The following is a 23,702-nucleotide window of genomic DNA, read 5'->3' as shown; positions in this document are numbered from 1 at the left end:
ATAGGAAAATATTAACTCCCTTATAATCTAATTCTAAGGTTGACTTTACTTCTCACTACAAAAAGTCAACTACACTATAATATTTTATGATATTACAACAATATACAAGAACTCGAGTCTATGACCTATTATCTACTATATGCAAACTCCCTATGAATTAACATTCATAATCTAACAAGGTGAAAATTATCAACCTCTTAAAATTAGCTCTACAATCTTTGAGTCTCATATCCTTTTATTATGTGATCAACTAACACACTATAATTCACTAAGAATATATGTCAAATTCCACTAAAGAAGTTAATACAACCACAAATTTCGTGATTACATGTCCCTAGGATCACTAATGCACTCAAGTCCTGTATAATGAAAGATATGTTAGGTCAAAATGTTCATAAAGTATAATGCATGGAAGGATGATAGATAAAAGTGAAATTGGAATTTTATTAAATAAATAATAAATTTTGAATTTGTTACATCATGTCACGTTTTTAAAGGATTTATCTTAAAAATGAGGATCATGTTTGAGTCAAACAAGATCATTCTCACCAAGAATGATGTATTTGTTGGGAAAGGATACTATAATCATGACATCTTTATGTTAAATATTTATGAGATTATTATTAATGATAATGCATTTAATTATGCATACTTGATTGATTCTTTTGATATATAACATGGTAAACTAGCTTAATTCCTAAGATGTCCCTAAGAAACCAATGGAAAATGTGAATTATGTGTGAAATTAAAAGCCGCTAAGAAAACATGTAACATAATAGAAAAAGAACATAACTACTAAGTCTAATTCATAGTTGACAATTTGGTTTTCTTCATTTATGAAACTACCTAAAAATGGGTGAATAAGTACTTCGATAATTTAAACCTATAATTTATTTATTTCTTTATGATTCTTGATCATTTTTGTGATTCAATTTGTCTAAATACAATAATTTGATGAAAAAACAATCATGCCAAGAAATAAGCAATATATATCGAAAACCACCTACAAGGTCACACAAAAGCCTTATATGTAAAAACCATGGATTTAGTTGACTACCTAGAAAATCTATTAATTATGAAAACAAGTACACATATTTCCTTAAACCCAAATGCTACCCAAGGGACTTACTTGGGACAATTCCTACCATTTGCTTTCATGTCCTTGATATAGCACTTTGGACTCAGTGGATACCTTCACTCTTTGTTAAAGGATGCAATTAACCACCAACTTTACATAAAAATATCTTGTTAAGATAATGATAATGTAATACAATGGGTGAATCACATATTTTTACATAAATATGCATATTTATATGGAACAAACTCTAATGGGCTAGATTAAACCGATATACACTCAAAATGCAAATTTTGTAATTTTTAAGTAAGAAAAAAAATGCATATAGAACCTTTAAGTGTTCTTAGTGTTGGGATTGAGCCTTATAAAGCATGACATGATGCAATAGATTGAGGTTTATTTAGAAATTTATTTATTTATATTCTTGGTTTCCAATTTATTATCTCATATGTATTAATTGGTTATTTAAGCATATATGTCCATGTCACTTGCATTGTACATGACTTGGGTGCATTAAGAGTTGCATAAATGATCCAAGTCATAAGTTCCTTGTAGTATAATGAGTAATCCACAGTTGATTCATGGATCTGGGCAATCCATTTGAGACTATAATGCACTACCTTTAAATTGAAAGGATGACTTGTCTTAGTCATCGGGATAGTTTTCCCATATTGAGTGCACTTGTATATGTGATGCAAACTAAACAAGACCTACAGTGAATCATGACATAAGGCTATTGATTGTCATGATTCACCAATTTATTATGTTGCATGAATTCTTAATCTTGAGAAGATATTAAGTCTATGTCAAAATCAACAAGAGGTTTTGACCTATGGGTGAGACCTTAAAGTAATCATATATCCTTATGAATTGAGTCAATGTTGACGAAGACTTGTGGGAAACAAATATTCTCAATAGAGGCACCATGATATATCATGAGATTGAAATAGTGTGTCCTTTTAGGTAATCCAAAGGACATGTGATCTAAAAAATTGTGGTTATAGTATTTCTTTTAGTGGAAATTTGAGATATGCTCCTTGGAGTTAGAGTATGTCAATTAATCATATGATAAGTGGGGTTTATAACTCAATGATTGGAGAGGTAATCTTGATAGGTGATGACATTACATTGTCAGATTACGGATACCAATACATGGGAACTCTGCATGTAGTAGATAGTAGGTTATAGACCTGAGTTTTGTCTCGTTGTTATTTGCATAGGGTACTGAAGTGCAATTAATTCTTTGTAATGAGATGTTGAATGAACTTCAAAATTGGAGTATGAGTGAGCTAGTACTCCTATGGGTCCCAATGGTCCACGTTTTAAGCTCAATACCATGATGACATAATTATAATGGTTGAATTGATTCTGGGTTCACTAGTGTGCATGAATGTGTTTTAGTAATTACACAAGGTTTCACAAGAAAAGGTGAACAAGATTTTTGGATTTGGCTAATTGATTAATTAGATGGCCTTATGAGATTAATTAATCAATTATGATTAAATTTGGGCTAGATTAAGTAACTCAAACCAAATGGGCTTAAGTCACTTAAGCTCAGTCGGGGAACCCAATAAATACTCCTTTAGAGATTAGGATTTCTAAGACTTTTTTGTGATTGTCGTCTTCCACTTCTAGAGAAAAAGAGAGTCAAAGCATCATTCATTCCAAAGTTCACCTTTTATAGTGTCAAGATTATGGTTAGAGTTATCGAACGGAAGATCTGGGATATAGGAGACCTCTAAAGTTTTCAAGCATCTTTTTTACCATACCAAGTTGATTTAGGAGCATCTAAATTTAAGTAAAGTTTTCTATTACCTTTAATCTAGATCCTTAAATGTAAAAAATGATTTTTTTTTTTTTTTTTTACTTCTATTGCATAGGATCTACAAGCTTAAGGTAGATTGCATGTACCTATACAATCTAGGGCATGAAAATAGAGAAATCCAAGGTTCCCATAACTTAGGGAGCACTTGATTGGTCTATATATTTTTTGATTTCTTACTCAATGTATTTTTTTCCTACAATTGAAATTTATATGCCTTTTTGAACCTTTTGCATTGCCACTATACATACCAACAAATTTTACTACATACTTACTTGACTAGTTAGTTTACCATCTAATGTGACTAAACTTCTAAATCTGAGAAGTCCCATGGAAATAAGTAGATCCAAACTAGTGACATTTGGAACAAAATTACCAACCTATATATCACTAATCTAGCTTATAAATAATTTCCCTTTGTTGAAATATTGAGATAAAATAATGATCATGTAAAGCCTCATAATTCTCAAATAGAGTTTACAAATCACTCAAAAATTCAGTCCTTACCATATTATGGATGATCCAAAGGGTTGTGTGGTCTTTTTAAAGGATTTAAAGGTATGTAGGCTAGTTAAATCCATATATGGAGTAAAACAAGAACCTAAATAATGGTATAACAAGTTTAACCATATGTTAGTATCTAATGGATTTTCCATTAATAATGTTGATTAATATATTACAATAGACTTGGAGAAAAACACGTGTTATTATCTACTTATACAATATGTCAATTCTAAGAACTAGTTTAGAGGTTGTCTACAAGACCAAGAGATTCTTAAAGCTTAACTTTGACATGAAAGACTTAGGATATATAGAGGCAATATTAGGGATCAAGATAACTAGAATACCCATTAGGCCTAAAATTTCTTGACAACCCTATGTTGAGAAAATTATGAGTCTGTGTCAATCAGAAGTCTGTGTCAATCAGAAGTCTGTGTCAATCAGAAGTCTATGTCAATTCCTTATGATGCTAATTCATAGCTAAAGAATGATAGAGAATGTATTGTTGTTTAACTTGAGTATGCTCAAATCATGGTAGCTTAATGTAGTTAACTAATTATATTAGTCTTAGCAGTATTTGTGTAGTAGGTAATTGCATCAATACACCCAAGGTCCTAATCAAGACCATTGGAATACTACGTATGGAGTAATTAAGTACTTAAGAGACATCATTAGCAATATTTTGTAGTATGGTGAATTGTGAAATGTACTTGAAGGGTACAATGATGCTTATTAAATCTTTGATGCAGATTTTAGTGGGCATGTCTTGATTTTAAAGAAAGTATAGTTTTTTGGAAGTCTTCCAAAAAACCTTGCATTACTTCGTCTATCATAGAGGTTGAATTTATTGGCTTAGAGAAGGCAAGTTTTGAGATTAGTAACTAAGAAACCTTTTAGGAAATATCTCTTTATGGATAAGACCAAAATTATTTGTTTCTATATATTATGATAGCCAGGCAACAACAATTAAGGCTAAGAGTAAGATATTTAATGAAAAAATAAATATATTTGCTTAAGGCACAACATTACACGATAACTACTTGACACGATGATCATATCCCTAGATTTTGTGAGTTTAGAGTTGAATTTAGTTGATTTTATGATAAAACAACTAAACAAGAAACTAAGAGAAAAAACATTGAAGGAAGTAAAGACTTATGTGTAGTATAAAAGTTAAGAGTGATGGTAATCTAAACACGAATAAAGATCTCAAAAAGTAGGTTCATATACACTATTAACTATTTATAACCATGATGTAGATGATATATATTTTGCAATGATTGAATATAAGTACTTTTAATGAATACCATATCTCTCATAAAATGTGTGTTAAATTGTAGGGTATATTTGATGAATTCACTTATATAAGATTGAAAATGGAATCACTACCTATGAGAACTTCAAAAGGTTTTGTAGAGGTTTCATGAATATCCAAATAAAGCATTTAGCCAACTCGCATTAATCCTTTATGTATAGCTTTAAGTTGAAAAACCAATTACCCATAGGTTCTTTGTTTTACATAAAATATCTTGATTCATAGAAAATTCATTTTTCACTTGTTTTCAGTGATTTACAACTTATCCTAAGGTTGGTTCATAGGCTAAGGATACTAAGTTGATGTATTGAATTCTAATGTTCTTCAAGTTTTTTTTATTCCTTCATTTAATCATGCATTCTATAGGAGATATCATAATACTACTTAATGAAAGTATTATTTCTAGACAGTTAGAGAATTTCAATGTGGATCCTTATTTGTTGCTTTTTATATAAGATTTTAAGCCTTAACACATTCATGAAATTTGAATTTCATATTTAATTCTTTTCCAACTAATCAATCAAGCCCTTGATTAGAGAAATTGTGCAACCAATTGAATATCCAAATGATAATCAATCGATTGTTGATTGATTACTCTTTTATCAATAATCACAGCTTCAATCACTAAATATACCAAACCAAATCTAGTGTTCTTCTTTCATACATAAGAGAGTTTATATCTTCTTCTCCGTCTCTTAGTGTTGCGGGTATTTTTTTCTTACTCATATCTTAAAGTCTTTTGAGTGTTGTCAGTTTAAGTACATCCTCCTCTCCCATGTATCCTAGGTCCTTGGAGGGATAAAGTTGAAAAACTCGTTATCATTTCATATTTGAGGATTATACCTTTATAAGTAAAATTGACTAGCGAATCATTGAGGTAGAATGCCCATCATCCTATTACACTAGGACATTCTCTTTAAAGAAAACATAATCTTTATAAGTAAAATTGGTTATTGAATCATTGAGGTAGAATGTCCATCATCCTATTGCACTAGGACATTATCTTAAAAGAAAACACAACTAACGTAAATATAGTGATTTGTTATGACTTAGCCTAACTCGGATAAGTATTTTGTTTGCTACTTTCTAAAGTTTTTGGTGGAATTAAGTTTGGGTTTGAAAAAATTGTGGGCATCGTTATGGACACTTGAGTTGTAACTAACCACTAAAATTTATAAGCACTAGCTTTCTAATCATTAAAAAAAATAAAAATAGAAATAAACTAAAAACATTGAAAATATCTCTTTTATTAGTAGTTGATAATTGGAGTTTCCATCATGTCAATTCCTAAAACAAAAGCTTCAAATTTGGACACATTAGTGTTTTGTGCATCTAACCACATTTCAATTGAATTTTTTTGCCTGTTTTTCAAACTTTAGCCCCAACCATATAATTAATGAAAATGAAATGATAGTGTCTCTTCCTTACAATTCACTTGTTAACTATGAAATACATTATTAACTATTTATAGTTATGATGTATATGACATATTTTGCAATGATTGAGACAAGTATATACTTTTAATAAATACCATATCCCTTATAAATGGTGTGTTCAATTGTAGGATATACTTGATGGATTTGCTTATATAAGAGTGGAAATTGAGTCATTTCCTATAAGAACTTGGTTAGGTTTTCTAAAGGTCTCGTGAATATCCAACTAAAGTGCATAGCCTACTTGTGTTAATCCTTTATGTGTAACTAGAAGTTGAAAAACTAATTTGGGTAGTAGGTTCCCTAATTCACATAAAGAAATATTGATTCATATAAATTTATTTTCCCAAATTTTTTATGATTTACAATTTACTTATCCAAGGTTGGTTCGTAGCCTAAGAACATATTCTATGGGCGATATTAGAAGATTGCACAATGAAAGGGTTATTTATGGAAAGTAAGAGGATTCTAGTTTGGGTCATTTTTTTGTACTTGGATTTTAAGCCTTAACATATTCATGAAATTTGAATTTCGAGTTTAATTCCCTTTCAGTTAATTAATCAAGTCCTTGATTAGATAATCTCTTGCCACTTGTAACAACTTCAATCACTAATGATACCAAATCAAACATAGGGTTTTCTTTCATATTAGAGAATTTATATCTCCTCCTCCTCCTCTTAGTGTTGTGGGCATTCTTTTTCTTGTTTATATCTTAGAGCCTTTGCAAGTATTGTCATCATAAGTCCACCCTCTTCTCTCATTCACCCCAAGTCCTTAGAGGAATAAAGTTAAAATAGTCATCATCCTTGCATAGTCAAGGACCTTTATAAGTAAAATTGGCTATTGAATCATTGAGGCAAAATGTCCATTGTCCTATTACACACTAAGACATGATTTAAAAAAATTACATTATTTCAAGGATAGCGATTTCTTATATTTTAACCTAAACCCGATAAGTATTTGATTTGGTACTTTAATTTTTTTTTTTTTTTTGGCTAAAATCAAGTTTAATGACTAAAAAAAATGTGGGCATTGTTATGGACACTTGGGTTATTACTTATTCTTAACTTTTAGTGGTGCTAACTTTCTAAATAAATAAAATAAAATAAAAAGTGAAAATATCTCTCTAATTAATAATTGATAATAAGAGTTTCCATCATATGTCAATTCATAAAACAAAAGCTTCAAATTTGGACACGATAGTGTATTGTACTTCTAATTACTTTCAATTGAACTTCCTCAACAGTTTTTCAAACTTTTGCCCCAACCCCCATAATAAATGAAAAGGAAATGATAGTGACTCTTAGTTTCTCAATCTAATATATATATATATATATATATATATATATATATATATATATATATATATATGTAAATGATTTTTAAAAAATTAATCAAGAAAGCAAAGAAATCTCAATTTTTTTGATAATTTGTCATTTTATTTATTTTTACAAATCAAATTTATCATCGGTATTATAAAATTCTATAAATTATTTACTAAAATTTAGCTAAAAATCACAACATCTAAAACAAAAACGTAAGTTTACATAAAAAATTCTTTCATATTTAATAAAATTTTTATAATATTAATATTATTTTAAAAAAGTTATAAGTTTCACTTTAATAGTTCAAGCAAAAAATAAGAATTTGTTATTTGTTTAATCTCTGCCCCTATTTTACCATTGCAAATCTCAAACAAAGAAAAACATTAAAAAAAATAAAAAAAATTATTTATTATTAAAAATTAATTAAAAAATTAACTATTAAAATAATAAATTCTTAATTATTTATGAATTTTTATTTATTTATTTTTACAAATCAAATTAATTATTGAAATTTTTTTACTAAAATCTATGAAAAAATCACAACATCCAGGGGAAAAACCGTTGAAGCATAAATATTTGTGAGACCCACAAGAATTCAATTATAGATATTTATTTTGTGGGCAGATTTTTGTCTGCTTCAGAGAATAATATTTGCCAATTCAGACTGGAGCATCTTCTTATAAATTGAAGAGGGAGAGACCCTCTTGTTCTTTTGTATCTGTTCTCAAGTTCTCTGGTGGTGGCATTTCCAAGATTACCCACCAAAATGTAACCAAGTATCTTTCTGTATGTGGGTTCAGTCTCATGGTTTGTAAATGATATATTTTTTTTTTTCTCAATTTGTAGGGAGAGTGGACTGAGGCCCATGGATGCTGAACAGCTGAGAGAGAATGGTCATAAGATGGTGGATTTCATTGCTGATTACTACAAAAGTATTGAGAATTTTCCAGTTCTCAGCCAAGTTGAGGTTATAGTTCTTTCTTCAAATATTCTTATCTTAATTCATGGATGGATTACTGTGTAGTGCAGAATACTTGTATATGTGTTCATTGATTTTCACATAGAGGATTAATTGTTAAAGGGTTTTCTTGAAGTAATGATGATAAGCTGTTTGATGTAATTCTCCAATAGACATAGTGCCATTGGAGCAATACACATTTGGAAAAATCAAGGGCATTGATGCACTGTGCTTTCAAGAAATCTGGTCAGAAAATGACCTAGCATTACTCATTAGGAAAATTGGATTTCTGAGTTTCTTGCGTTTGGGTTTTGTATATATGAACCCAATTTTTTATTTGAGATTTTAGCTCATTCATGTGGTTTTTTTAAGTCTCAGATTTATGCCAGTAATACATTTTTAATCATTAGTTATTTCTTTATGGTTTTTCTATGCAGCCTGGTTATCTTCGTGAACTTCTGCCAGATTCCGCACCTAATCAACCCGAATCATTGCAACAAGTCTTTGATGGTGAATTTTATCAATGGCTCTTGTTTGTTTTTCATGATGCGGTTCTTCAACCTTTTGGAATTTTACTTTGTCTCAACTGTTTTTCTTTGAAAGAAAACATGTTCTGAATAGAAAACATTTTTTGTTATATTGCAGACCTCCAAGCAAAGATATTACCTGGGGTAACGCACTGGCAAAGCCCAAACTTCTTTGCATATTATCCTTCTAATAGCAGTACAGCTGGATTCCTAGGAGAAATGCTTAGTGCTGGTCTCAACATTGTGGGTTTTAGCTGGATTACTTCTCCTGCGGCGACGGAACTTGAGATGATTGTGCTGGATTGGCTTGCAAAATTGCTTAATCTACCAGATGATTTCCTTTCTGCAGGTAAGGGTTGGAACAGCATATTTGCAATAATTTAACAATGAAATGTGGCAAAAGCTCTTCCTTTCTTTCAAATACAAAAATCTATATATTTTTCAATTCCAAAAGAGAGCCAGCATCCTTGATGAAGTTCTTCTTTAATTCTTAAAAAGAACAATAACTAAATGAGGTTCTGCTTTTTATTTTTTTAGTTTTATTTTTTAATGTTATGAACAAAACTTAGCTTACATGTTACTCTAGACAGGCAGCATGAAACCTTTACTTTTCCCATGTTAATTAATTCTGAATATTAAATGTGGTTGCATATGGGTGTGGTCAAGAAGGTGGTGTCATGTTGAAAGGGTATAAGGATGTGCTTGAATATCATTTAGTTAAGTGGGTAAATTTACCTTTGCCTGAGGTTGACAGAGACCCCAACAGAGGTCCCTTTGCATATGAAAAATAATCCTTGGGTAAATATTGGTCAAGATAGTATCTTAGGTAGAGAGATCAGCAACATGGATGTTGTGGTATCATGGGTTGCAGAGGGAGCAGAATGACTTGAGGGGAAAGACATGGGTGGAGCCATGACTCATCACTTTGAATCCTGGGGTTTAGGCACACTTAGTTGTGGATTCCAACCCAAGAATCATGGATATCTGCTTGACGCAGAAACCTTATAGGTATCATGGAGAATGCATGCCAGCAGTATCACAGCCCAGAACCAATAGAGTCCTGATTTTTTTCAGGATGTGCAAGTTCATATGCCCATGGCTACAAAAACCCATTGACCGTTATATCAATGGATCAATTGCTAGGGTGAAGATGGAACATGTTTCCTGCTGATACTGACACCCACCTTGAATATAAATCTGGTTCAGACTTTTAAACTAATGCAAGCAAGTTTTTTGATGTCTAAGATCATAGCATCAACCATAGACATGCAAGGGTTTATTTCAACTTAGAAAAGAATTTTATCAAAACTTGTTTGCTTTGGTATATAAAAATTGATTTGTTTTGGAGTGGAAGTAATTCACTGAAGTATATGGATATACTTAAATGTGTGTGTGCACAGCACAAGCATTTTTTGTTTTCTAGAGAAGCTTGGTACATACTTTTAATAGCAGTTATCAATCAAGTAATGCGGTTTTCCTGTTGAAAATCCTGATGCAGGAAATGGTGGTGGAGTGATACAGGGCACTGCAAGTGAAGCCGTTCTGGTTGTATTACTGGCTGCTCGTGATAGGGTTTTAAGGACTGTTGGAAAAACTGCCCTTGAGAAGCTTGTGGTTTATGGATCTGATCAAACACATTCTGCTTTACAGAAAGCCTGCCAGGTCTCTTCAGATTTGTTCACCCATACTTTATTTGTCCTTTATTTTTATGGTCTGTAGTTTGTTTGTCCTTAAGTAATGCTTTAACACATTTAAATGATAATGAATTTGTTTGATAAAATCCAAATCATTGAATAAATTGCTTAGGATGGTTGGTACAACTAAATTTTTGTCACTTGTCATCCACATAAAGGTACATGAGGTTTTAATGTAATTTAACAGTCATGCTTATATCTAGATATGAAAGATAATCATTCCACTATACTATAGGCAACATTAAGAGGATAAAAAAAAAAAAAAAACAGATATAACTGTTTTTTTTTTAATAGGCAAACAAGAACAAGGAATAAACTGACAGAGCCTACTAAAGGGGGCACAATCCAAGTACAGAAGGTGTATACGACATGGAAAGCCTAAAATGACAAAAAAAACAAAAAAAAAAACTCTTGGGCTCTAAAATATCTCATGTTTCACAACTCCTGCTTGTATCTATACCTTGAAGTGTGGGCCCTTACAATTGGGTGTCTCCCCCTCTTCTTGACATCCTTACCTACTTGGAATTTGTTTGGTGAAATCCAGCTCATTGAATAAATTGCTCAAGATGGTTGATACAATTAAATTGTTGTGTTATTGAAAGCTTTGATACCACTAGTTATGCCAATGGAAGCTTCAATACCACAAATTAATGCAAAACAAAAAATAAAAATAAATCATCCAGACAAAGGTACATGAGGTTTGAATGTAATTTAACAATCATGCTTACATCTAGATATAAAAAAATAATCATTCCACTACACTATAGAGAATATTACATAGAACAAAAAAATTTTATAACTAATTTTTCTTAATAGGCAAACAAGAAAAAAGAATAGATTGGTAGAGCCTAGAAAATGGGCCACAATCAAAGTGCACACGGGGGAGTACACAACATGGAAAGGCCAAAAAGACCAAAAACAAAAATGACTATTGAGCCCTAAAATATCTCATGGTTCACTGCTCTTACTTGTATTTGTACCTTAAAGTGTGAGCCCTCACTATTGGGTGTCTCCCACTCTTCCTGACATCCTTACCTACTTGGTACAAGCTTTCTATGCACATCTTCATTTCATGACTTTTTCCCTTCATGACTTAGAATATTTATAAAGATATTCCAAACTTTCCTTATTTTATAAGAAAACCTATTTCCACAAAGAATTAGCAATATATTAAATATCCTATATAAATATTCTTTTACTAAAAGAAATATCTACCAAATATGAATTTCAGACAATTTCTAATATAAATTAATATTATACAATATGTAATTAGTTAATATATTTTGTGTGTCAAAACAATGTTCCATCTGTTATTATCATTCTCATTATTTGAAGTCATTACTTTGATTTATTCTTTAGTTAATTGTCATCCTTTTTTCATTTTTCTGGAACTGAAAGCCTAGAATTTATTAGCAAAAATGAAAAGGAGTACAAGGAAAATTATCAAAAGAAGAAAAAAAAGGATCTGTTATTCTAACTTATAACTTATCCTTCTGAAAGTGTTGATTTACTTTCAATTAAAAATACAAATAGAAATTCCATAATGCAAAGGTCATCATCTTGCAGGATCATCCATTCAACTGGGGAGATTTTAGTTGAGTGTATGGGTGTTGTTGTTCATCAACAAAGAGGACAATTATTTAATTAAAGGCTGGGGCTCTAATGCTTGAGAAATCTCGGGAGCACTCTTACCCTCCCTTACTTCAGTGATATCTGGGCGTGATGGCCTTGAACTTCTGTTTTTTCTCACACATATTGTGCTTTATGAGAAACTATTAATAACCAAACAACAGAAAATCTATACTGACCTAAGGAAAATAATTTTCGATATGCAGGAAGGTTCCATTTTCATGGCCCATGTCAAGACAATCTTCCCTACTTATAAGCTATCCCACAGTATGGAGGGAATGCAGCAAAAAGTGGGGAAAAATTTAGGGGCGCCTTCTTTTCCTTTACCTCTCTCCCCCCTCTAAGTTACTAGATCCCTTGTTGTCTGTGGTTAGATTAAGCTTATCATTATGGGATTTAGGGCATAAATCCAGAGACCCACTGATGGGGGAAAGCCTTTTAAAGTTTATTCAAGGAAGAAAGGGAAGACCTAAGCAAACTTTAAGTAGGATTAATATAATTAGAATTTGAGTCATGATAGGTTATTAGAGTCCTAGTAGAATAGGTTATTAGAGTCCTAGTAGAATAGGTTATTAGAATCCTAGTAGACTTTGGATTTCTTAGAGAAGCCTATAAATAGGCTAATCAATGTAAATCAAAGGAATGAATTTTGATGAATAATATTATACTTTCTTTCATTGCAAGATTGCAACCCTCAATGGTGAGACTCCATTGATTTTCTTCTAGGTGAGACTCCTAGAAGGCCTTAGTGAGACTCTAAGGTTTTCCATCTTTTCTTCATTGTTTCTTCTTTCTCTCTATTTCTTATCTTATAATTTTCTCTACCATAAAGTTTATTCCTTGTTCCTCTCCTTACACCCTAAAAATAAAACCCTAGCCCACCTACCCTTGAGTGTAAGCAACCATCCTAGGGTTGTCCTACATCACCCACCTCAAGGTAATCATTAACAAGACTGGAGTTATAGTCATCCTACACTTGATGCCTCTATGTGCTTGTTCATTGCATTTCAATTATTTGGTGGTTTCTTTTTCAGGAACAGATGCCTGTATTTATGTCCTTATGTATTAGAGTTTACCATTATCTGATGTTTATTTTTTCATGGCAGATAGGAGGAATTCATCCAGAGAACTGTAAGCTGCTGAAAGCCGACTCTTCTACTGGATATGCTCTTTCTCCTGATTTACTTAGTGAAGCAGTTTCACATGACATCACCAATGGTCTAATACCCTTTTTCTTATGTGCTAATGTAAGGAACAAAACTTCATATATTAGTTTGCTTTCCATCTGTGTTTTCTAATCCATTTTCTTTCTTTCTTTCCTTTCATGGTCCATTTGACTAGATTTTATGGTATCAAATTGTAGGAATATGCTATGATCTTTCTTTTCATGGCACTTTATTTTTTTATTGGTTTTATTATTACAATGAAGTTTCCTAGTGAGTTCTTTAATGGGTGGATGAGAGATGTTCTAGAAAGTATATTGGTATTGTGGAAGCCCAAAACAAACAAGAAGGGATACCAAACAAAGAATTGTTGAAGGAAGGTAAGGGCACAAATAGTATGTGTGAACCGTTTTACCTCCTTCAACCATGTAGTTATGATGTTGGTGAGAACATAAATTGGACTACACTAACATACTCTTGATCCTTGACTTAGACAAGGTTTTCAAACATTCAAGAAAAATTGTGCTTGCATGATGGCCTGAAGTTTGTATTGACATTGAAATTTAACCTCATAATAAGCAAGGTGGATTAAGTTTTTTAATTATTTTTTAATACTTTATTTTTATCTTTCCTTTGCTTAGGTTAACTAATTCATTCCTTTCTTTGGCGTATTATAAGTTTCAAGTACATTTGTGCATGCATACTCATGTGTTCTAATGTTTAGTTTATCATATCCCTCAACTTCAATGCATACTTCAATCTGGCTATAATATTTAATTACAGAAACAATTCATTAAACCTCCATTAAATGATTACATGTTCATTGTGTTAGTACATTTATCCTATTACGGACAGGTGTAGGATGCTATATTACTAAGTAAATAATGCATGTGAATCCTTCTAAAGAAGCCTTGTGTATTTCATTCTAGGTTGGTACTACTTCATCAACAGCTGTGGATCCTTTGCTTGAACTGGGAAAGGTCACTAAGGTAACATATTTAAATGAATTTTTAAGGACATGCAACTAGAAAAGCTTCTTTAGCTAGTACAAGATTGCTGTATCAGTGATGTTTTGTAGTTGCTTCTGATGATCAGAGTTGTTCTATGCTTTATTTTTATAAGATACAATTTAAAAAAAAAAAATGGAAAAAGGAAATTCAAAGGTGAGTTGCTGGCTTTAGAAACAGCAAAGCAACCCAACCAAGGGCCAAAATGAATAATCACTAGGTGTCAGTAATACCATCATTCTACTATAAACACCTTGAAGACTGGTGAAGAAGAGACCTAGTTAGTTAGAAACACAACACTTGGTATTCCCCATGCTTTCTACATCTCTAAAGATTCTCAAAGGCATATTCCGGCTCTTCCTCTCCAACAAAAGCTTCCATGAGGAAGCATAAGGGGACACATCTAACTGTAAAATGTCTGCCTAAAATAGTCATCTGGGAGACAAAAACTAAATTTTATGGGGATAAAGGGAAGAATAATCTCTTAACAAGAAAGGAACTGATATCATAATAAACAACTGGAAATAATTGCACCACTGATCAGTTCTTAGCCATTAGCAACTAGTATATGGTTGGACCCTTAAAATCTGAAGCCACTGCAATAATACCATATCAAGGACCCTGTCTTCATCGTGTAAGGAACTTCTTGCTATCTCAACCATAATCAGATTTGTAATTAGTTGCGATAGTACAATGCCCCAAGCTCTTGTGCTCCACAGAGATTTCTTCTCTCATTTCCCCATAAGGGCCTTGTTAAGGGGAATAACTGAAAGAGTTCCATTACTTCTAATCCTCTGTTCTTTTCCTTTATCACTTTTGCATTAAAGAAAAAAAAGAAGGAAAGTGTTAGTCACACACACAGTATATGCAAAGAGGGATGAGAGATTCTTCTGACAAAAAGTACAACGAAACAATGAGTTATGGATAATAAATTGATCTTCCATCTAAATCAAGAATGCAAAAAGGTACTCCCAGCAGCTCCTTGGTGACAAATATCTGAAAGTTTGGAGGTACGACAAACTCTCCCCAGCATCTTCCACCATTTTCCTTCTATCCTAAAATTTTTTTGCATTTTTTAAGCCAGATAACCCACAATTTTACCCCATGCATGAAACATTTTCCGTCTATTAGTCTTTGTGCTAGACCCAGTTTAGTGATATGGAATTAGTAAAATCCCAAAGGTCAAAATAAAGTATAATTCCAAATGCATTCTCATGATAAATAAACATTCAGCAATTTTGTAGATGCAAGCAAGCTTATGCTTCAAGTATACCGCAAGAAAGCTAGTTCTTTGAAACTAGTTAATATTGGCTCTTCCCAAGATCTGATCAAGATATGATCTTTAAGCCATCACCTTAGTGATAGTTTGAAGTTTTAGTTCAATGTCATCAAAACTATGGTTCCTTATATCATGAATTCCTTACACTGTTCAAAAGATCATCTTTATGATGTGTACCTTTGCTTTGCATATTGAAAAATTAGATTATCTAATAGGTATTATTATGCATAACCTCTTGACAGAGTAATGGAATATGGTTTCATGTGGATGCTGCATATGCTGGAAGTGCTTGTGTATGCCCTGAGTATCGCCATTACATTGATGGTGTTGAGGAAGCTGACTCATTTAACATGAATGCGCATAAATGGTTCCTAACAAACTTCGATTGTTCAGTGCTCTGGGTTAAGGTCTGTCATTACGTTGATGCATGTTTACATGTTTTCTTTTACAATATTAAATGCAGGCTTTGTTGGTCTTACGTTTTCATTATGCCATCTATATATGTGATTGCTTTTGCTTATATACCAGTTCATTTTTTTTCTGTTTAACCGTATGTGCTTACATCCTGTGGAAATGAATCACTTTGTGATGTTTTGAATTGCATTTGAAATGAGTCCTCGTCATTTACTCTTTGACTTTTTGTAGCAACTCTGTTTAGTTTATTTCTGATTTCTAAAATCTAAATTCGTGCCTCCAAATTCTATGCGAAGAGGAATTGTGCAAACTCATTTACAATTGACTTATGATGTCTAAAACCCCTGAATAACTTAAGCATTCTGATATTTCTTGTTTTCTTTGAGTTGAAGTAGTCCAAACGTTTCAAACATTTGATTCTATTGTAATTGGGATATTGGTTAGATCCTGTTTAATTCTTCCCTAATTAATGTAGTGCAGTATGGTTTGACTTTGTTGAAGGAACATGATATCTTGATTGAGAGTGTTTTCTTTGATATTGCCGGGGTGTCAGTGTTTCAATATATTTTAATAGCATGATCTTGTAAACAATCATCAATTTCAATCAGTGTCAGGCTAAATCTATGATTAGATAGCAGCCTAGTCTTCTGGGAGGATAGCTGGTGGGGAGATGTACCCCAACCTCTAGCTTTTTCGGAGAACTTGAACTTCTGTTTCTCTTGTTCTAGACCACTCTCAGTCATCCCCTTCTAGTGAATCTGATATCAGCCACAATTTGACAGACTAGAAAATCATTACTTTACCTCTCTCAAGCCTTCTTTGCATCATTTTATTTGTGTTCTCCTCACGGTCTTCTTTTGTCTCGTAAAAGAGATTCTCACCTTATTCTCCATCCTGCCAATTTTATTTGGAACTCTAGAGCTCCACATAAAGTCCGCGCTCTTGTTTGGCTGGTGACTCATAATGAGGAGACCTTCTAAAGCCCTTAACTCTGAGCTTTCATCCTTTGCTAACGCAATGGCAAGAGAATTAATTATATTTTCCTTTACTATCTTCTTTCTATGGGACTATAGCATAGCTTATTTAATCTGGTTAGCATCTCTTGGTTCCCCTATAAATTTTCAGATATAAAGATTTGGTTGGAGAGAAAGGTCAGTATTGTTTATGATACATGAAGTTCTCTGTTGTCTTTATGGGATGCTGTCCTCTACCTTACTTCTTTTTGGGCATCATTTTCAAATCTATGACTATTCTTATGATAGACTGGAGATAGGTGTGTTGTTTTAACACAAGGATGATTGACACCAGGGAAGAGTTGAATTCCTTTCCCATTGGTGTCTCAAGTTTCATTCCAGTGTTTGTTTGCTGAAAAACCTAGGGCAATAGTGGCTTTTTCAGTGATTTCCATGGCAGTGATCACAGTTTTCTTTAGACCATCTGGTTTTTTTGGCTTAGCCATTAAGGCTGTGATCTTAACTGTATTGGAATGCTGTTAGGATTCTCACCACACACTCAACAGAATTCTATTAGCAATCAAGAAATTGCATTGATCAAAAGAAAAAATTACAAAAATTGGGTAGCAGACATTCGAGAGGTCTGCAAACTCCCCCCACGAGTCCAACTCATTGACTTTTTTTTCCTTTCCTTCTTTATTTTTCTTATTTTTCTTTTTATTCTCATTCCTTACTAACTCAGCCCCACTGCACTCTAACCGAATCCAGCTCAGCACAACTAACAGAGCAACAAAATTACAATCAAAGAAAGATAAATGTTGTTCACTGATTTTTTTTTTTTTTATTTTGTTTTATATGTCACCATCCCCTATTCCCTATTGGCTCCCCTAGCGTATGTGAAACGCACTGGAGGTCTATCAAATGCTTGACTAAGACAAGGTATTTGGGCATTGATAATTTCTCAGTTGAAGATTTGACCATTGTTCTCTCTGAGGCATCTCTAGGGAAGACAAGGCCTTGGAAATTGGATGGAAGTAATTCACAAAACTAAGGATCTTTCAAGGGATATAGATTTCTATTTCAATTTGATCTCTTATCAGCCACTTGGGTAGTAGATTAATCAAGGGCCTCATCATTAATGCATCTGTTAGGGATTTTATGCCTCTTGAGTTTTATTTTCTATCACAATCCATCGATAAGTTCTATGTGGCTTTGGGCTTAATTTTTGTGTGTTCTTCATTTTTCGGTGATATTTTTCCTTTGTGTTTGTGGGTGGAAGGTAGCTCATCCTTTTTTCATTTCTAATACATAATATATATTATTAATGATTTGTTTGCTGCTGAAGTTTTCATCCTTGCTCCAATTGGTTATTGGACTCATTGATGATTAGAGTTCTTTCCAACCCTAATCTTGCTTCCATCATTCTAAAGATGATTAGAATTATTCTTCCCAACAATTTAGTGTTTATGCTACAAGGAAGTTTGGAATTTACAAATGTGGACGGGAACTTGTTTCTTCACAATTAAAGAACCAACATGAGGAAATGGAGATCATCCATTGGGATTCCTGCTGCATTTAGCATAGGCATTTGCATGGCTCAGGTCGTGATGATTTATTATGAATGCCAGCTGCCTGAAACAGGCATTTCTTGGTAAGTGAAACCAACCTCACAAACACATTATGTAGGACTCAAATCTAGGAAGATGTTTAACATGACATTCACTCCATTTGATGTGGGTCTTAATTAGATGCAACAAATGAGTAAGATTTTTTCCCCTCTATCAATGTCCTTGTTTAGGTTTGTGATATTTGATCTCTCTTATTCGATTGTGTGGCAGGAACTCTTTGAAAATGTCAGTGAATGCTGTTTCTGATCGCTAAGATGTTCTTTTGCTTTGTATGATTTGGTAGTGTTACTTTGACTATGTATGTCACTGGAAATGATAGTTTTAACAAATTCTGTAATATTCAGTTGGTTTTATCTCATTTATTTCTATAATTTTATTGTATAGCAATATATGTTTTCTGATTTCATGGAATGTGAATGTCAAGAAACTAGCTTGACTTTTCTGTTAACTTGAATAGAGTGAGAACCATGCGGCACATGTTGTTTTTCCTTCAAGTAAACTCATTTTATATATGACTAAGTTCAGTTCCTTAATGTAGAAACATTATATTCTTGTCTTCTTTTTGTGTCAACAGGATAGAAATGCTTTGGTTCAGGCCCTGTCAACTAATCCAGTGTTTCTGAAAAACAAAGTATGATTCTTTCCTCTTTTCTTGATATTTTCCTTTGCATTAACTTCGGTGAAAGCTCTAAAACAAGGACAAAAACGTGGTGTTGGTGTTTGACATGGATATTAGATGTCTTACATTTTTGCTTCAAAACCTTGAATTTTCCATGCTTAACGTGTCAAGGTTTTCTACATAGCTAAGGACCTTGGTGAGCAGCTTTTAAGCAGTCCCCAACCTGCCTAGTTTCTAATGAATATTTTAGGTCTCTGATTTTGGTTGTGACAATCCATATTAAGTTTTTAACCTTAAACCATTAAAGAACTTCCCGATTGCATAGGTACCATGTTTGAAGTGACATGTTGATTATGATTTGAGTTATTATCATTACATAATTTATTTTTGTATCTAACTTTTTTGATGACATGATTGATATGTCAGGCCTCTGATGCAAACATGGTTGTGGATTACAAAGATTGGCAAGTCCCTCTTGGACGCAGATTCAGGTGATCCTTCTAAACATTGTGCCATAATGACATCTATGATTTGCCCAAGAAGGTTAAGCTTACCTTGGTAGTTTATAAGGTGTAAAGAATCAAAATAGGTAGAACAACTCTCTTTTTCAAGTATATTTGATAGTTGGAGAAAGGTTCTCTGAAAAGGAAAAAGAAAGAATGAAGTACAAAAGAGGTTGAGCAAGGGTAAAATAAGTCCATTTTGCATGAATCAAAGTCTTTGAAGGTTTCATGGCTGGCCTTGGGATGAGACTGTTTTAAATCATCCCGAGTCTTAAAACATTTTAGCAAAGGTGCCCAGAGGTGTATGTCTCCCCAAAGCCTACCCAAAATGCACCTTTGGCACATTTTAATGCCTCTTATGCTATGTACACTTGATGTGACAAACTTTTGTGTTTTTTCATGAAGAAATTTTTAGCAATTATGTTCTTTTGTTTGGTTGTGCATATATAATATTGTAAACCTGTTTTTCCCACTTTTCTTTGGTCCGGGACAGTTATATCTAACCATGCTTCTTGATCAAACCATGTTTCTCCATTGTTATTTACATCTTAATACAATTTAGTCACTGATGAAGCCCTTGTTCTGTTCACTGAGAAACAATACAAGAAGAGGATTAGAAATTTTCCATTAGCCTAAAACATGCCCATGCCCCTCCCCAGTATAACAAAAAACAGACTCATAGTAAATTGGGTAAATTGCACTTTTCGTCATTCCTAGGAAGGTGTGTTTGAGGATTAACAAGATCCAAAGAGATTTTTGTGGGGAGGGGGAGCTTTAGAGAAAAAAACACCATCCTTGGTGAATGGTTGATTACATGCAAGGGCAAATGAAATGGAGGGCTTGGTATTAGAGATCTTTGTATACTCAACAAGGCTTTACTTGGCATGTGGAGTTGGAGATCTGCTTCAGAGAATGAGCCCCTTTGGATATAGATTATTGTTGGGAAGTTTGGAGAAAGAGGGGGTTTGGTGTTCTTAGAAGGGTAGCAGTAGTTGTGGGTAGGGTTGTGAAAGGCATCAAGAGAGGCTAGGACGGCATCAACAATATAACTTCCTTTTCTTCGGGGAAATGGTAGGAGGGTGAAGTTTTACAAAGATAGATGGTATGGTAATTCTCCTTTGAGTGTTTCTTTTCCTCCATTCTACATCATAGCTTTGACAAAATGATGAATGGGTAGCAGATGTCCGAGAATAGCTAGGTGATGGAGGCAACTGAAACCCTTGCTTTTCAAGGCATCTGAATGATTAGAAAATGGAAAGATGGTGGAAAGGGACATGGAGGATAGGATGGAGTGGATGTACATGAGGAAGGATAAAGTTTTAGTTAGACCTTTCTATGATTTTTTATGATTCAGTATGGTCTGGAATTTGTGGGTCCCAACAAAAGTGGGGGTGGGGGTGGCTTGCTTGGGAAGCTCTTTGGGAAAGGTCTTGATTTTAGATCGGCTGCAAAGAAGAAGAAGATTTTTGGTGAACAGATTCTTTCTTTGCAAAGAAAATGAAAAACCAATTGATTACATACTCTTGCATTGTGTTAAAGCAAGGTTTTTTATGGCACTTGGTTTGTGTTCTCTATGTTTGGGATAGCATAAATGATGTCTTCATTGATAAGAGAAATCTCTTAGGTTGACATGGATCTTTTGAGGGCAAAAACAGAAGAAGGTTTGGAGGGTCATCTCTTTGTATATATTTTGAGCATTATAGGAGGAGAGAAATCAAGGATCGTCTGAAATCTTTGGGAAGATTAAAATCCTTGTTTCTTTGTAATCTTTGTTTTGGGTTTGGAGGTATAGAGATGGGAATTCCATGTCAATGGCAGATTTTGTAGATTGATTGGGGGCGAGGTAAAGTAGGGCTTTTATTTTTTGTTGTCCTCTTCTTTCTTCTTGTTCATTTTTTGTAGCCTCTGTATCGTTTGTATATATCCCATATGCTTGGTGCACTATTTTGCTAGGTTTTGTTAATATATTTTCTGCTGGCCTATAAAAGAGTAAATGGGATAAAAGTGTGCCCTAAAACCCATTCCTCTTAGAATTCCTCTCTTGTTGAAAAAGTATTAACCATTTATGTTTCTTTAACTATTCTAGAGTGCTCATAAATGTTCATGTAGCTTTTCCTTTATTAGTTGTCACCGCACAATAACTTGTAGGCATTAGATTCAACCCTAAATTTTTTTTATTGCCTTGCCTAACCATAGCTGTTTCTCAGGTCATTAAAACTGTGGATGGTATTACGCTTATACGGTGTGGAAAACCTTCAGCGTTACATAAGAAACCATATCAAGTTGGCTAAGCAATTTGAAGAACTTGTTGCTCAAGATCCAAGATTTGAGGTAATAATATTCTTTATGAACTTCCTTATTAACAATAATATGTCATAAGTGTTGTATTGCTTGATAAACTATCGGCAGGTATCTTAACTCTACTGTAAGGACAAATGATCCTAGGAGCCCCCGCCTAATTGGGGACTCAAGATTAAGCTACTACCAAACGAGTAGTGCTGAGAGAAAGAATTGCCGCCTGTTCTTGGGGTTCTGGAAACTTCTCTTTTAAATTCCTTGGGCTAAGATACTGATCACAATGCACAATATATGGGTGGAAAAGTGTCAAGTGCCTGACCTCCACCCACCATAGCTGGCCTTTATAAGTGCCCAAATACTTGATTCAAGTTCAACCTGATTTAGAAACACATCACAGGATACCATAAACAAACATATTGTGTAATTGGTAGTCAGTGCTTCAATGTTTTATTATTTCTTTGGTTGACCCTTTTTGGATACTGGTACGTAACATCTTCTTAGTCAGATACTGTCTCACTGATTGATGGACTATTAGATTGGACTAGATAAAAAACAGATCAATATTATGATCTCCCCTAATGGATCCAATCGAATCATCCTTTACAGTCTATATGGTTCCACTGTTTTTTCTTTGTGAAGTTCTCACTTAATGTGAAAAAGTAGGTGATGTTCTTCACTCATCATATTCATGGATTGCCCACTACACTTCATGTATGCAGATTGTTGCCCCTCGGAAATTTGCCTTAGTTTGCTTTCGCCTTCTGCCTCCCCATAGAAATGAAGATTTCAGCAACAAACTGAACCATAACCTATTAGATACTGTAAACTCTACTGGGAAAGTCTACATTTCTCACACTGTAAGCTCACTTTTCTTCCATAGGATGCTCATCATGTGCTCATATGCTGATGTTTCCCTATGTTCCTTTTTCTCTTTTTCAGGTTAAAAAGGTCTGATTTCCATCTTGTTTTCTGCAGGCCTTATCAGGTAAATACACATTAAGACTTGCAGTAGGTGCTCCCCTGACAGAAGAGAGACATGTAAATGCAGCATGGAAGGTTATTCAAGAGAAGGCCTCTGTTCTTTTATCAGAGTTTGGGATGAATGGAGTGAGTTAAATCTTGCAGTGTCCCCCTTTGACTTATTTCATCTTTTAAGCATTTTCCATTTTGAAGTCATGGCAATGAAAAACTATTCTTTCTTTTGCTTTATCTGGTGATTGTTCAACTTCACATTATAAAATTTCAGTGGTCCTTGTTGGAAAAAGAGTATCTGATTCCTAGTCTGAGAGAGGTGTTTGCTAAAACTCAATAAATATTAATTAATAACTTAAATTGACTTTAAGTTAAATTATACTTAAGTTGTTAACTTAAAATTTATTACTTAATTTTTACTTTAAGTATTAAAGTTGTTTGATAACATTAACTTAAAATTTATTCTAAATCATCAAATTGACATATCTATCCTCCTAAATTATAACTAACGCAAAAAAGGTCAAGTAATAATGAAGGTTGTGGAATAGTAAAAGGGATCGTGGAGGTAATTAAGGTAATTAAGGATA

General features: G+C 33.2%; 1 protein-coding gene across 1 annotated transcript; it reads left to right on the top strand.

Moving 5' to 3' along the window:
- The first annotated feature begins 8,011 nt into the window (after positions 1–8,011).
- Positions 8,012–23,407, top strand: LOC100251450 (phenylacetaldehyde synthase). Its single transcript, XM_010654123.3, has 13 exons — positions 8,012–8,239; positions 8,318–8,438; positions 8,867–8,939; positions 9,075–9,305; positions 10,455–10,618; positions 13,386–13,526; positions 14,372–14,431; positions 15,971–16,135; positions 19,298–19,354; positions 19,769–19,833; positions 22,053–22,176; positions 22,863–23,000; positions 23,119–23,407. Coding segments are annotated over exons 1-13 (1,482 nt in total). The 5' UTR covers positions 8,012–8,237; the 3' UTR covers positions 23,260–23,407.
- The last annotated feature ends 295 nt before the right edge of the window (positions 23,408–23,702 follow it).

Source organism: Vitis vinifera, chromosome 7 (genome assembly GCF_030704535.1).
Source record: "Vitis vinifera cultivar Pinot Noir 40024 chromosome 7, ASM3070453v1".
In the NCBI taxonomy this organism is placed as follows: domain Eukaryota; kingdom Viridiplantae; phylum Streptophyta; class Magnoliopsida; order Vitales; family Vitaceae; genus Vitis; species Vitis vinifera.
This window is presented reverse-complemented; position numbering and strand designations above follow the sequence as displayed.